General features: G+C 41.4%; 1 protein-coding gene across 1 annotated transcript in view; it reads right to left on the bottom strand.

The window, feature by feature from the left end:
- Positions 1–1,037: 1,037 nt before the first annotated feature.
- The window catches only part of LOC117496121 (radixin), a 43,313-nt gene continuing 28,303 nt past the window's right edge, over positions 1,038–16,047 (bottom strand). The window contains exons 4-15 of the mRNA XM_034147823.1: positions 13,374–13,469; positions 12,885–13,007; positions 11,734–11,885; positions 10,695–10,778; positions 10,206–10,352; positions 7,828–7,924; positions 7,573–7,736; positions 6,127–6,257; positions 4,901–5,061; positions 3,391–3,483; positions 2,417–2,623; positions 1,038–1,698 (exon numbers count right to left, since the gene is read on the bottom strand). Of these exons, the coding sequence (XP_034003714.1) occupies positions 1,534–1,698; positions 2,417–2,623; positions 3,391–3,483; positions 4,901–5,061; positions 6,127–6,257; positions 7,573–7,736; positions 7,828–7,924; positions 10,206–10,352; positions 10,695–10,778; positions 11,734–11,885; positions 12,885–13,007; positions 13,374–13,469 (1,620 nt within the window). The 3' untranslated portion in view covers positions 1,038–1,533. The remainder of the gene's footprint in view (positions 1,699–2,416; positions 2,624–3,390; positions 3,484–4,900; positions 5,062–6,126; positions 6,258–7,572; positions 7,737–7,827; positions 7,925–10,205; positions 10,353–10,694; positions 10,779–11,733; positions 11,886–12,884; positions 13,008–13,373; positions 13,470–16,047) is intronic.

The following is a 16,047-nucleotide window of genomic DNA, read 5'->3' as shown; positions in this document are numbered from 1 at the left end:
AATATAAATTCATTCTTTATTGTGGGGCAAAATATATATTTGAACAAATGTCTAACTGAATGCAGAGTGTAAAATAAGCAAATCTAGTTTTCTCATCAGAGTGAGCATTTGTAAAGTGACAACCATTCATGGCTTCATCGGTCTGCGACCTTCAGCTCTCACTGGATCGGTTCGCAACCGAGTGTGAAGCGGCTGGGATGAGGATCAGCACCTCCAAATCTGAGGCCATGGTTCTCAGCAGGAAACCGATGGACTGTCCACTCCAAGTAGGGAATGAGTCCTTACCCCAAGTGAAGGAGTTCAAGTATCTCGGGGTCTTGTTCTCGAGTGAGGGAACAATGGAGCGTGAGAAGGGCCGGAGAATCGGAGCAGCGGGAGCGGTACTGCAGTCGCTTTACCGCACCGTTGTGACGAAAAAAGAGCTGAGCCAGAAGGCAAAGCTCTCTGTCTACCGGGCCATTTCCGTTCCTACCCTCACCTATGGTCATGAAGGATGGGTCATGACCGAAAGAACGAGATCGCGGCCGAGATGGGTTTTCTCCGCAGGGTGGCTAGCGTCTCCCTTAGGGATAAGGTGAGAAGTTCAGCCATCCGATAGGGACTCAGAGTTGAACCGCTCCTCCTTCGCGTCAAAAGTAGCCAGTTGAGGTGGTTCGGGCACCTAGTAAGGATGCCACCTGGGCGCCACACTAGGGAGGTGTTCCAGGCATGTCCAGCTGGGAAGAGACCAAGGGGTAGACCTAGGACCAGGTGGAGGGATTATATATCTTCGCTGGCCTGGGAGCGCCTTGGGATCCCCCAGTCAGAGCTGGTTGATGTGGGGAAAGGGAAGTTTGGGGCTCTCTGCTGGAACTGCTACCCCCGCGACCCGACCACGGATAAGCGGGAGAAGATGGATGGATGGACAACCATTCAAGAAGAAGAAATAAATTAGCTGATATAATATTAATTATTAACAATGATAACTAAATGTCTGACTTTCCTAACACAAGACAACAAAAAGTAACCCCAGACTGAAAGGAAATGAGACAATAAGGCAGGTTTTCTTTTTTAAACAAATTATTTAAATTGTTGACATAAAAGGAAGGTACAGATATTAAAGCGTTACGGAAAACCGTGCCGGCAACATCGACGAGCTACAAATGGCCTTTTCATTTTGTTGAGTCAAAGCACGACATCAACCAATCCTCCGGTTGTGTCTAAAGGTCCTGTCGTTTAACTATCATACATGCAAGCTTTTAAAACTGTCAGTACTGTAAAAGGGGGGAGAAGTCCAGGTTCATGCCAGGATATGTTGCGTGTGCTTTGTTGGGGGGGATGGGGGCGGAGCTCTAAAAAGCAGGAAGCAGTGTGATTGGCCAACCACTGCTAGGCAGAGCTTTGGCGTAGCTACAAAGCCCGTCAGCCGGTCTTTCTCCTGGATAGAAAAATAAGATCAGGAGTTCCTGGGGTGGCAGCAGGTTATTTGTGAGGCGTTGACATGGCAGACTAAACGGTCTCTTTTCATCGTGGTGTCCACCCTTCTTCCACGGCTCACATGGACTCAAACTCATCGATGCGCTGCTTTGTGTTGCCCTGGCGGATCTGGCGCAGGGTTTTGTATTTGTCTCTTCCCGCCCTGACGTTCTCAGCGTGCAGCATGTCGTTCTGAGTCTTCTTGGTGTCATCGCGGGCCTCGGCCAACTCTGAACTCAGAACCTGGACAGAAGAGAGACAGAGATATAGATGAGATCAGTGGTGGAACATTTTTTAGAGGCCACGATGCATCAACTTAAATGTATCAAGCCAGTATTTGGATGCATTATGCAAAGCGTCTTTGAGCACTAGGAAAAGCGCTATACAAATGAAATGTATTATTATTATGTCGTTATGTATTACACTGGCATGGCTTGCTATGTGACACAGGGCTGCACGATATCAGCAAAATGTGCAAGGTGTGTGGAAGGTATGCTAAATTGAATAATGTAAAAAAATAATGTTTAAGCTGTACCTGAAGTTCTTTCTTCAGATTCAGATTGCATGATAGCAAGTAAAAATAAATAACAATACATTCTGTGACCGATCTCAATAAGAGCCTGTTTGCAAATGTAATGAACAATAAAGTAATCGGAATCTGAAGATGCTATCATATCGTGACTTTCTAGCGACTTTCTTGCACTAATGTACATTCTCAAAGATATTGAAGTGACTGTTATTTTGTATATATATTGATTGTTGTGCTTTTATTTAGGTCTTAATGTGTGCATATGTATAAATGTGTCTTTGATTGTGTATATATAAGTCTATACATATTTGCATACATATTTTTATATATATTTGTTTTTGTATATACTTTGAAAAGTAATCTAAATCTGAAGATGCTATCATATCGGGATTTTCAACAAGATTTTAAAAGAGAGTAATGTTTGAGCTGTACCTGCAGTTGTTTCTTGACGCGCTCGTTCTTCTGCGCCTCAGTGACGCGCTCCTCTTCGCTGTGGTGGATCACGCCCTCGCTGAGGAGCTTGGCGCTCGCCTCGGCGCTCGTTTCGTCCCCCTCGTCGTTTTCTGGCGCCGGAGGAGACGTCATGGCCGACTTCAGCTCCTCTCTGGTCTTCTCCAGGTCGTCCTGTGCTGACAACGCCTGCAAAAAGACACACATGGAAACTTATAGTGAGTCTACAGAAAGATTTGGACAATTTAATACTTGAAGACTTTTACAGGCACTGGGTAGGTTTGCCATCCAAGTCAAATAACTTTTTAAACAAATGTTATAATAACAGTATGAATAGTGAGTTGAAACATTTATACAATTAACGGTAGGGTAGGTAAGTTTGAGAAACCGGCTCGAGATCGCTTGAATTTGAAAATATACAACCGGAGAAAATCTGCCACTTCCTTACAGAGCCCCTCCTCCAACACACACGAACGCGCACATGACCAATGAGGGCACGAGATAAGTTTGTGCACAGATGGAAGGCTGACAGGCAGGTAGGCCATCCAGTTATTTTAGCCGGGCCGGCTCAGATGATTGGTCGTGCTTTTTACAGTACTACGGCTTCCTCAGATGACATTTTTTTATGGATTTTTGGTCACAGCACTTAAGATATTCATTGCTATCGGGATGTTAAGAGCATTCCATGGAATATAACAAAAAGTGTATCTCGAGCCGGTTTCTCAAACTTACCTACCCCACCTTTAACTAGAGAATAAAATGAAAAAAATAAATAATAATTCATAATAATACAATAAAAACAAGAATACACATTTTTTTATAATAATACAAAATATAAGTCTAATCATATAATTTATAATAATACAAATAATAATAATAATTACGAATTGATTACCAGTTGTTGTATCCCAAAATAAAAGCAGAGAATATTTATGTAAATAAAGGGGTTACATTACTTTGTGTTGCCATTCTGTTGCTTCATCTTCTTTTTTCCTCTTGGCTTCCTCGAGCAGAGCGATTTTGGCAGTGAACTCCGCTAACTCAGCAGCCTGTCCAAAAATAACAACACATGTCAGCTAAAAGTGAACAAATTGAGCTCATTCTGGCGTCCAAACAAAAGTCCTGAAAACCTCAAAGGTATTTCCAGTTTAATATAATATGAAACAGACAATATGGAAACAAAACTTGGCTTATTTGAGAAACTGATAGTAGATAAATGTCCTCTTCTTACATGTTATATGATTTGTACAGACCCCTGTGTTAGTATGATGAAAGCCTAAACCAATGAAACACTGTCTGTTATTACTTTTTATTACATGTTGTTGTTCTTAAGCCTTTAACCGAGGTGACTTACACAGCCCTTAAGACTACATGCTAAATGGATATATTTTGGGGTTAGGTACATGTTGACATGCTGTCTTCTAGCCCCTGCGCCAAAGTTAATTGATGTATAGTAATACACTTTAAGCAGAGTGTAAAATGGGTTTAAAGGAAGAAAAACTAAACAGGAAGTACAAGTAGAATAAAAAGATGTAGGTTTTTAAAAGGAAAGTCACATTTAATGGATTGATTGAAAGATTAGCATATGCCTTTCAAGGTAAAGTCATTTTGTATGTATGTAAGTCGCTTTGGATAAAAGCGTCTAACAAATGACATGACATGTAATGTAATTTTAACCAGTAGTAATGTAGGAGTGGAGAAGAATGGCTGTGAATGGTGTGTGTGTGTGTGTGTTGTAATGGGTTTGACCTTTAGTTCATGTCTAACTGAATGCAAAGTGTAAAATAAGCAAATCTAGTTTTCTCATCAGAGTGAGCATTTGTAAACTGACAACCATTCAAGAAGAAGAAATAAATTAGCTGATATAATATTAACAGAGCAATGATAACTAAATGTCTGACTTTCCTAACACAAGACAACAAAAAGTAACCCCAGACTGAAAGGAAATGAGACGATAAGGCAGGTTTTCTTTGCCAGTCAGAAACAAGTCTGACAAATAATAATCAAATAAGGAAAGAAAATAGTTAAGTCAAACCATGCACAAAGTCATTCAATAATCCAGCACATAAACCTCAATGCAGTACAAAACGAATCACTGTCTCCTTCTTTTTCTCTGTGTGTGTTTGTGTGTGTGTCTGTGTGTGTGTGTCTGTCTGTCTGTCTGTCTGTCTGCGTGCGTGCGTGCGTGCGTGCGATAGAGGTTAGGTTTCAGAATGTGGATAAAATATTTGCGAACGTCGGGATGAGAGCAGGAAAAAAGAGACGGAAAACTCACACTTAATAAGAGTTGTTGCTTTCATATTAGACGCGCGCGTGTGTGTGGTGTGTGTGTGTGTGTGTGTGTGTGTGTGTGTGTGTGTGTGTGTGTGTGTGTGTGTGTGTGTGTGTGTGTGTGTGTGTGTGTGTGTGTGTGTGTGTGTGTGTGTGTGTGTGTGTGTGTGTGTGTGTGTGTGTGTGTGTGTATACCAGTTGCTCCTGGTTCTTCATCTGGTCTACAGCCTGCTGAGCCAGCGCTGTCTTGGCCTCCTCGGCCGCCTGCCTCTCTCTCTCCAGCCGCTCCGCCTCCTCCTTCGCTTTCTTCCTCTCCTGCTCCAGATCCAGCGCCCGGCGCGTTTGCTCCTCCAGCTCTGCACACACACACACACACCCATGAAAATACATCAGACCACCTCATAATGTACAAGTGAACATTACATTTTTATCTAGCTGACAATTTAATCTCCAACACACACGGAAATAGATGAGTCTCAGACCACCTCAAACCCCAACACAAGTGAACATTACAATTCATCTCGCTGATTCAATCTCTGATTTAATCTCCAACACACACAATACATCAGACCACCTCGTAATGTTCAAGTGAGCTTACATTTTCATCTAGCTGACGCTTTTATGTGCATTCAACCATTTCATTTCATTTCATTTGTTCCGTTCATGGTATGCACAACTTCATGTATAACAGTTATTTACAAAACATGTCTCTATAAACACACCATACCCGAAAAGGAGCATGAAGAAACAAACTGAAAAGCAGCTACTTTCCTATCTATAATCCAACCAGAGTAAGTGATACTGCATTCCCTTCACTTAAAGCCAAATCATTTGTAAGTGCTACGTACAGAAGAGATTTATTTTTATTTTCTATCGTTAGCAATGATGCAGTCGAAACACGTGAGTTTTCAGTCTGGGACCAAATAGGTGTAGACTCTCTGATGTCCTGATATCAAGGGGGAGCTTGTTTCACCATTTAGGGGCCAGGATAGCAAACAGGCGTGTTTTGGTTAAGTCCACTTCGCAGTGAGTGAGTAGCAAACCGATTGGCCGATGCAAAGCGAAATTAAAGTTAATTGAAATCGTGAAATATACACTAATGTGCAATTTACCCTATATTTTCTTTACTTGTTATTGTATTTGTTAACATTACAGACTCCTTCAAACTTGTATATGTTCACTTACTTAAAAATGTGCCACTTATTTATTTCTTTACGATGGTGTACTTACAGTGTTTCAACTGATTTGCACACACACACACACACACACACACACACACACACACACACACACACACACACACACACACACACACACACACACACACACACACACACACACACACACACACACACACACACCACACACACACACACACACACACACACACACACACACACACACACACACACACACAGTACCTTTCTGAGCTCTGTGCGTCTGGCCTTCGATCTGCCTCAGCCTCTCGAGCAGCTCGTCCTTCTCTCTCTCTATCCGATCCTTCTCCTTCTCCGCGTGTTCTCGTTTCTTCTTCTCGTTCTCCAGCTGAGCTCTGTCAGGAAAACATAAAACAACGGTCACAGCCAGCAGGTGAACATTCTAATCATACACCAGAAAATCAGAAGCAAACTGCATGTTATGGACTTTTTTAAATTGGAATTTTCTAAATTGACACATTGATATAGGAAAACTTCATTGCATGTTGTCATGAGCAAATAAATAACAAAATATAATGTTTTTTTAACTAACATTAAAAGAGCTATGTTGCGGTTGTGGTGTTTTACACTGAAACATCAGCTCCTGCCCTGCACATGAGTACGTTAGCATGTTAGCATGTTTCCTTCAATGCAGCACTGCCCCCTACTGGCCATAGAGCTTTATCAAAAACCTTAAACAAAACATCAGATGATATTTGTTAAAAAATAAATGTCTCAAACTCCTCAATCCCACACAGAATTCACTGGAAAGGAAAGCCACTTTTTACAGTTTGGCAGTGTCAGATGTATTATTTGAATAACTCCAATATACGTATGTTTGTATGCTGTCACCAATTAAAAGGTAGTATTTGTGCCAGTGTTTATAAGATAAGATAAGAAGTACTTTATTGATCCCAATTTGGGATTGTTTGTGTTGCAGCAGCATAAAAAGACATTGTACAATAAAAATTAAAAGACTAGAAATAAACAAGAAAGTAGAAAATATACATGTTGAATGAATTATGTAGAGTAGACAAAAGGGCACATTGGAATAATGGAAAAACAGGTACATCTTAATTTCCAGCAGGAATACATGTAAAATGATGCTTCCAATCCAACCGCCCTTCATGTATTATATTTTGAATTTATTGATTTAATTAACAGGTACATTAAAGGAGGGGTATGTCATTTTGGAGAAACCAGCTCGAGTGCGCTAGAATTTGAAAATACACAACCGGAGAAAATCTGCCGCTTCCTTACAGAGCCCCTCCTCCAACACACACGGACACGCACATGACCAATGAGGGCACGAGATAAGTTTGTGCACAGATGGAAGGCTGACAGGCAGGTAGGCCATCCAGTTATTTTAGCTGGGCCGGCTAAAATGATTGGTCATTGGTACGGCTTCCACAGATGACATTTTTTTATGGATTTTTTGTCAAAGCACTAAAGATATTCATTGCTATCGGGATGTTAAGAGCATTCCATGGAATATAACAAAAAGTGTATCTCGAGCCGGTTTCTCAAACTTACCTACCCCACCTTTAAACTTTGCTGAAAATGTGCCAGAGTTATCCAAGAGGCAATTTGTCATCTGTAGCCCCTAGAACTATGTTTCAAAGTCACCTTATAATAAATAATATTTTAGAAAATACGCAGCGTGTAGTGTACCTCTCCATCTGTTTGTGGTGCTTCTCCTCCCGGGCCTGAGCCTTCATCTGCTGCACCTCGATGGTGTCGGGCTTCCTCCTCCTCATGTACAGCTCGTGGTTTCCCATGCACAACGCCAGGATGCGCTTATTGATCCGCAACCGAGGGGCGTAGAATACAAAATCCTGCAGGAGATACGAGGGATGGAAGGTGTTCAAATATACTGAATTTAATAAGATATATATATCTTCAGTCACACAACGTTACAACACTTACTGGGGCTTTCTTGTCGATGGGCTTGATGACAAACTTCTTGTCGTTGAAGGAAATGTTTCTGATCTCACTCCAGGGGAAGCCGATCTTTGGGGACAACCTGAGAGGAGAGATATTTTATTAAAGATTAAAAGATTGATGGAGATGCTTTACCTCTTAAATATTTGAACACAATTTTATAAGCAAATGTGCATGCCTTGAAAGTAAACATAAACTATAATATTTTGAAATATCAGAATAAAGGCTTTGATGAGTTTTAGTTTTCTGTCAGGTTGTGCATCAGCTGTCCAAAAGAGGGCGCTGTTGTAAAACCCATTCAATCCAAGGTCCTCAAGAAAGCTGACAATGTGTACACTTTAAATCGACAGTGGAAACTAGAGAACAAGACCCATTTTGGATGTATTGAATCCCAGTTTATAAACCTACATTTATTTTGAATTAGAAGAAAATATGTTCCATTATGCTCCTTAAGAGAGGTTCAACCAGACAAGTGCAACAAAGGGAAACAAACGTTTTATTAGGTCCTGAACACCAACAACGTCTGGTTGTAGGACCCTATATTCACGATATTTGACAGGCAGGTGTAGCACACTAGAATAAAACTCTCTTGGGGCGATTATCTAAACTCAACAGGAAGTTATCCATTTTTTATTTAGTGGGATTTTTCGTTAATGTATTTTTGCCATTTTCAGGCTCCGTACTTTATCCTCTATGGATTTATTCCAACTTTACTTTTGTTAAGTACCTCGCTAAAACCATAAGGGTAAAAAGTTATTCAAAGTTTTCTGTTACATGCAAAGTAGCTTGAGACACTTGCCATGATACAAGATATTGGTGCAACTTCTGAGCATTCTCCTAACTGATCCGACTGTTGTGTGCTTGATAATAAACCTGGCCTCAGGATTTAGGCAGGTCAATGTTGAGTCAGAGTGATAGCGCCACCTACTGTAAACAGGAAGTCAGTCCTATGTGACCAACACCATCCAATTAAGGTGGATTGATTTACAATTCAGTCATAAATATCATGTCCAGGGTTCATACACTTTTTCACCAATGATTTTCAATTACTTCTCCATGACCTTTACCTAATTTTCCATGACCTAAAAAATTACTCTTTCTCAGCGGTACCACTGAAAATGGTTTATTTTAACATGGAACAGGAAAATAAGGTCTGAAACATGTTGGTCCTATCTAAAACAAATCAAATAGTAGGCTTACTAGCTTCTACACGCTAAAGCAACTAAAATCTCTCTCCAGCAAAATACCTCATCAGTTAAATGCCATTTTACGTTTCCTTACTATACGATACAGTATGTATTATCATTATAGTATTACTATTTCGGCGATTAGATAAAATATAAATTATATTTGATGCAACTTTAGTTACATTTCCATGACTTTTCCAAAACTTTGGGAAAAATATTGTTTTCCATAACTTTTCCAGGGCCTGGAATTAGCATTTTGAATTTCCATGACTTTTCCAGGTTTTTAATGACCGTAAGAACCCTGCATGTCACTTCCAGCTCAGCCCATTCAAGAAGTGAAGTCCACTTGTTTGGTCCAGTCTCCAATGCTCAGCCCAACTTTCATTTCATTGTTTTAGATATCAAAATGTGAATTTGTTGGTTGAGAGATGTTGCCATTTAATATACATTTATAAGAGATGTATTGCTCTTAGTAAAGTATATTGCTGTCACTTACTGCAGCAGGCTATCTTCCTAAAATAAACTATTTGAGTGGGCGTTGTGGTTTCATTTTCTTCCTGTATTTTTATTTCAGTTTTTTATGACATGCTGATAACATCAACTAGACCCAAGCAATGTCTCACAAGCTCTTAAAATAAAGCTGTTCTACCTAATAATAATAATATTAAATTGAATTTATATAGCGCTTTTCATAGTCTCTAAATCGCTTTACAGTTTGGAGGGGGGAGGGGGGGAGAAGGACAGACGAAGACGAACGAAAGACAGGAATCGATGGGGGGGGGGGGGGGGGGCTATGAGTGTACTGATGCGAAGAGATGGGTCTTGAGGCGGGACTGGAACAGGGTGAGGGACTCAGAGTCACGGAGGTCTTGGGGGAGGGAGTTCCAGAGCTTCGGGGCTGCCACAGAGAAGGCTCTGTCCCCAAAGCTCCGGAGTTTTGGCCTAGGGGGTGGAAAGGAAACCGGCTGAGGTGGTACTGAGGGACCGGGGGGGGGGGGGGGTTGGTAGAGGATGAGGAGGTCAGTGAGGTAGGGGGGGGGGGGGGGCAGATGGTGGAGGGCTTTGTACAGGGAAGCCAGTGGAGTGTGTGTGTGTGTGTGTGTGTGTGTGTGTGTGTGTGTGTGTGTGTGTGTGTGTGTGTGTGTGTGTGTGTGTGTGTGTGTGTGTGTTGGTTACTTGTCTTCGTGCTCGTAGATGTTGAGTCCCAGCGCGTCGACCCCCAGCCACAGCTCTGTGCCCTTCTTGTTTTTTATTTCAAAGTAGTTTACACCGTACATCTCCAAATCCTGAGCTATCTTCAGGTACTCCATCATTGCATCCTCCCTATACACACACACACACACACACACACTAAAACACACACACACACACACACACACACACACACACACACACACACACACACACACACACACACACACACACACACACACACACACACACACACACACACACACACACACACACACACACACACACACACACACACACACACACACACACACACACACACACACACACACACACACACACACACACACACACACACACACACACACACACACACACACACACACACACACACACACACATCAATGTCTTCAAAAAGCTGAATCTTCAAGCGTTGATTAAACAGTCATTTCTCTCCTCTTCACACTCTCTTACCTGAGCAGGCTTCTGTGTTCCTCATGCCAGCTCTGTATTCGGTCCTCCCATTGTTCCTTTGTCAGCTTGTGTTGCTCCAGAACTCTACAAAGAAGTGCATCAAGAAATGTTTCAATAAACACCTCAGGATGTTTTCTCTGTTAGCTGTTGCCAGTGTGTTTATACAACAAGCTCACTTTGAAACATGTATAAAGTGTTTCTGTCGGTGGTCTGTGAGTGAGTCTGGGCCAAAATGCATTTTGGTAATGCAGACTGCATGAAGAGTCTCTTTGGAAATTGAAATAAACTGTATTCGCTGTTATTTTCCACCGGCTTCTCATTTCTAAATGTTGATCATAGTCTTGTACAGGACACTGGAACCCAAAACTGGTGACAAGACCACACAAATGAAGGTGTATAAATGAATGAGTGAAGGAATGAAATGCAAACTGTGAAGCCCTTTGTCAGCACACCATTTCCCTATATTTCTCTTGAACCCCCCTAATTAACAAGATGATAAATAAACCCATTTTGGGAAAAGTCTTAAAGTGACAGGGTTGTATTTCAACAGAGAAACATGTATTTAGGATTCACTGGACCATCCCTTACAGCTAATTTATGTAAAACGATTTAGTTTTCACCCTCCACATAGCTTAGGGGTAAGGGGATCAATAATTCCAACGTGGGTCCTCACAAACACAGTATCAAATCAAATCAAGTTTTATTGATATAACACATTTTTAAACGATTTTTGGTCGAGCCAAAGTGCTGTACATATAATAAAAATACCCTACAGTAAAGACACTTTACAGCAAATACAACAGCACAGTTTGTTCAGAATATCAGTATGAGAAAAACGACACCCACTGTCCTGAGACCCTCACATCGTACAAGGAAAAACTTCCGGAGAAAAACCCACATTTCAAAGGGAAAAATGGGAGAAACCTCGGTATAGTATAGTGTGAATTGTGTGTGTGTGTGTGTGTGTGTGTGTGTGTGTGTGTGTGTGTGTGTGTGTGTGTGTGTGTGTGTGTGTGTGTGTGTGTATGTGTGTGTGTACCTTTGTGGCAGTAGCCGGTCGGAGGCCAGGTAGCCGGGCTTGTGAAGGTCTTTGTTGAAATCTCCGTACTTCGCCTGGACGGCGTAAGAAGCCACGAGCACGGCGGTCTCTGGAGGACAGTAGTTCTCATCGTTCAGGATGGCCTCCTTCACCTGCAGGGAGAAGACGTTCACACACAAAATAATAACATTTTAAATAAAGTATTCTGATTGATTTTAAAGCGTAGCTGAGTAGAGCTAATCGTTATGTTATATATTACCTGCACTGATACCAAGAATATACTTTAATAGACACCAAACTTTGACAAATTGAAAAAAATACATAGCTTTCTAACATTTATCATTTAAAAAAAAAAGATCCCAACAGTTATATGTTAATTACTAAACACAAGCATTACATTGTCTAACACAATCCAGTCTGATATTGGCAGCAGAGGTCGCGTTAACCGAATATTTTCCGTCTATGACCGATTTTTTTTAACAATGACGGAAAAATCTGAAAGCAGTCCGTCATTTTGACAGATTAGAACAAACTCAGAACAGCACCAAAGCTTCCCCGCAGCGAGGCTCCGGTGTTATGCATGCCCGGCTAAAAGGAGATGATATCGTTTCCAAACCTAACTTTGCCGTACAAATCATTGAAATATCTGTGAGTGCTTTACGCTGTGGCGCACTCCCGCGAGGTGCAGTGGGCATGCATAACACCGGCGCTAACAGTTCACGAGCGTCACCCCCGCTTTCACATATAGAAAACCGCTGTGAAATTATTAGGATTTATGACACGGCTTGGGTGATTACTTGATTCTGACTGATCCATTTGGACATTCCAGAGGTCTGCTATCTTTTGTGAACAGACCGTTGCTAACACAGTTTGGGCACTGGCAGTGTTTAAAGACCGTGAAAAGAAACTGTGAACAGACTTGGACAGTTACAGAAACCTCGATCTGTGCTGTCGTCATTTTAAGTTACGTTGCTGTTGCTGCATTTCCAGCCGTTGGTACACAGTGTGGATCTTTTTGTCTTAGTATATCATGGTGGTTAAGGCTTTTTTGACCGCCTCGATGCACATCATCCCTTACACTAGGTGTTTTTGGGTTGACCTCAACACCACAACATCTTGGCCGTTACAGAGATCCGTCAGTTGCACAGTACCTGCAGGAAGAATAGTTTCTGTGTGATCTCCTGGATGAGCTCCTCAGAAACATCCTCAGGGAAAAACTTTGCTCTGAACTTGAACTGCAGAGGATTCTCCTTCTTCACGTCCTGCTGCGTCACCTGGAGAGAAAACACACACATCTCTCACCATTAACATACAGCGGGGAAACATACAGTATGAGTAAGTCTGGAGTAAATCTAATTAGAATAAATTAAGATTCAGGAGGATTTCAAAAAACATGTTTTCACTAAAGCTTGGATTAAAGCCTCAGAATATTTAGATTTTAAACTACTTCTAAAACATTCTTGCGTGTTACAGTTCAAACCACAGGAGTCTTTACTGTGTACATCATTTAAATATCATGTTTTTTCAAGTTGTGGGGATGCATTTAGCTGCATAAATAATGAAAATTGAAATAAATAGTTTGTCTAAAAGGGGTTACATGCACAGAGAGTCTTGTAGAGGTTGCGTTCAGGGTCTCCCACCTTCTTGTTGAGCTTGAGCCACGTGATGTAGCCTTTACTGTCGGTGTACTGCAGCCCGAAGAACCACACCTCCCTCAGACCCACCGTCTTCACCACCTGAAACACAGCACAATATATTCACATTTATATTGCATTTTTATCGTCGTTTTACCGGTTAAATGAGAGTGTGTCGTGTGAATGTGTCACCTACTAGCTAATATGAACTAATGCCTGTCGTGTAACCAGCTTTAGATAATAATAAGATGTGTATGTGTGAGGAAAATTGTCATTTAGTGTGTTCAGCGGGATGTTTTGATATTGTATATTTGATGAAAGGTTGAGAAGGTCAATGAATGTTAAACCAGATGCATCACATATTAGACCGTGTCAACATAATGCAGTGATTTGCTTGTGTTTCTGTATTTTCAGAACAAACAAAGTAAGAGAAACTCGTGTTAAACTTATGCACGCCTGGAAGTCCATTTGTGTCCAAGTGCGGTGAAAAGAGGTGCTGCAGCACAGGCAGCATGAGAGAAATAAAGAGCTTTTTGAACATTAAAGCATGGAGACATGTCACAGGAGAGACACTACATACTGATATACACCTGAACATCAGCAGGAGAGGACTCTTTAAAGTAGAGACACTACATACTGATATACACCTGAACATCAGCAGGAGAGGACTCTTTAAAGTAGAGGCACTACATACTGATATACACCTGAACATCAGCAGGAGAGGACTCTTTAAAGTAGAGACACTACATACTGATATACACCTGAACATCAGCAGGAGAGGACTCTTTAAAGTAGAGACACTACATACTGATATACACCTGAACATCAGCAGGAGAGGACTCTTTAAAGTAGAGACACTACATACTGATATACACCTGAACATCAGCAGGAGAGGACTCTTTAAAGTAGAGACACTACATACTGATATACACCTGAACATCAGCAGGAGAGGACTCTTTAAAGTAGAGACACTACATACTGATATACACCTGAACATCAGCAGGAGAGGACTCTTTAAAGTAGAGACACTACATACTGATATACACCTGAACATCAGCAGGAGAGGACTCTTTAAAGTAGAGACACTACATACTGATATACACCTGAACATCAGCAGGAGAGGACTCTTTAAAGTAGAGACACTACATACTGATATACACCTGAACATCAGCAGGAGAGGACTCTTTAAAGTAGAGACACTACATACTGATATGAACCTGAACATCAGCATAGTATGGCCCCTTTAAGCAGACCAGAAGGGAATGAAATTGTGCTAAATTGTGTCTATATTTTCCTCCCTTCTTACCTTCCCTACGTCCTAACTTTGCCTTCGCTTCCTACTCCCTCACACATAATCACCTGTTTTGTCATTCACTTACTGTTGTCCGTTTAACAGCAATAGAGAGAGAGAGAGTGAGTCTCTGGGGGGTTGCAGATGCTACTCACACTCTAATGTGATTTACACAGTCAATACCGCCACACTCACCAGCATGTAATTAACACACACACACACACACACACGCTGACGCAGACATTAAACACCCATGTGTATCAATAATCACATGCATAAACAAATCCAAACACACTGTAAACATCCATCCAAAACATGTTGTGGTAACTGTGCATTCAATTACAATTCTCTCGCACGCACACACACACACACACACACACACACACACACACACACACACACACACACACACACACACACACACACACACACACACACACACACACACACACACACAACACACACACACATCACACACACACACACACACACACACACACACACACACACACACACACACACACACACACACACACACACAACACACACACACACACACACACACACACACACACACACACACACACACACACACACACACACACAAGGGGGCCCCCAGCTGGGAATGCAGTATGCAGGGGCAGCAATGCGGATGCTGCTTGGCAGATATAGAGGTGACGTTTCAGAATGTGGATAAATGATTTGGGAACGTTGGGATGAGAGCAGGAAAATCACACTTTATAAGAGTTGTTGCTTTCATATTAGAGGAAAACTGTTGTTCATAGAGAACAGTGAGAGTGTGTGTGTGTGTGTGTGTGTGTGTGTGTGTGTGTGTGTGTGTGTTTCATCAAAGTGTTCGTGTTCAGAGGCTTACATGCTGTCGTTCGGTTTGATTGAGTCTGATTAAAAAGCATTCCCAGCTCACTAAGGCCTTTTATCATGTTGTGTGTGTGTGTGTGTGTGTGTGTGTGTGTGTGTGTGTGTGTGTGTGTGTGTGTGTGTGTGTGTGTGTGTGTGTGTGTGTGTGTGTGTGTGTGTGTGTGTGTGTGTGTGTGTGCGTGCGTGCGAGAGAGCTTATAGGTGTTTTATATTTAGCTTGTGAAAGCCTCTTTATCAATGAAGCCCTCTCTCCTTTCATGTGTGTCTGCACCATTTGGAAATGAAACAGCTTTCATTCACTGCTGCACAAGTGATTTCCTGTTCCGTGTGTAATCTCCACACCTATATTTATCGCTTTAAATCGTTCTAGGTCTGCAAATAAATTATGTAGGTTTATCTCTGAAATTCTAATGATTTTTCACTTTAATCAATTTTTTTATTATATTGTAAAAATAACCCATTTTCATTTGTTTGTATATTTATCAAGAGGGAATCAGAAAAGCAGCAATT

Source organism: Trematomus bernacchii, unplaced genomic scaffold (genome assembly GCF_902827165.1).
Source record: "Trematomus bernacchii unplaced genomic scaffold, fTreBer1.1, whole genome shotgun sequence".
NCBI classification, from domain to species: Eukaryota; Metazoa; Chordata; class Actinopteri; order Perciformes; family Nototheniidae; genus Trematomus; species Trematomus bernacchii.
Note: the sequence above shows the minus strand (reverse complement) of the source record. Positions and strands in the feature narration are given on the sequence as shown.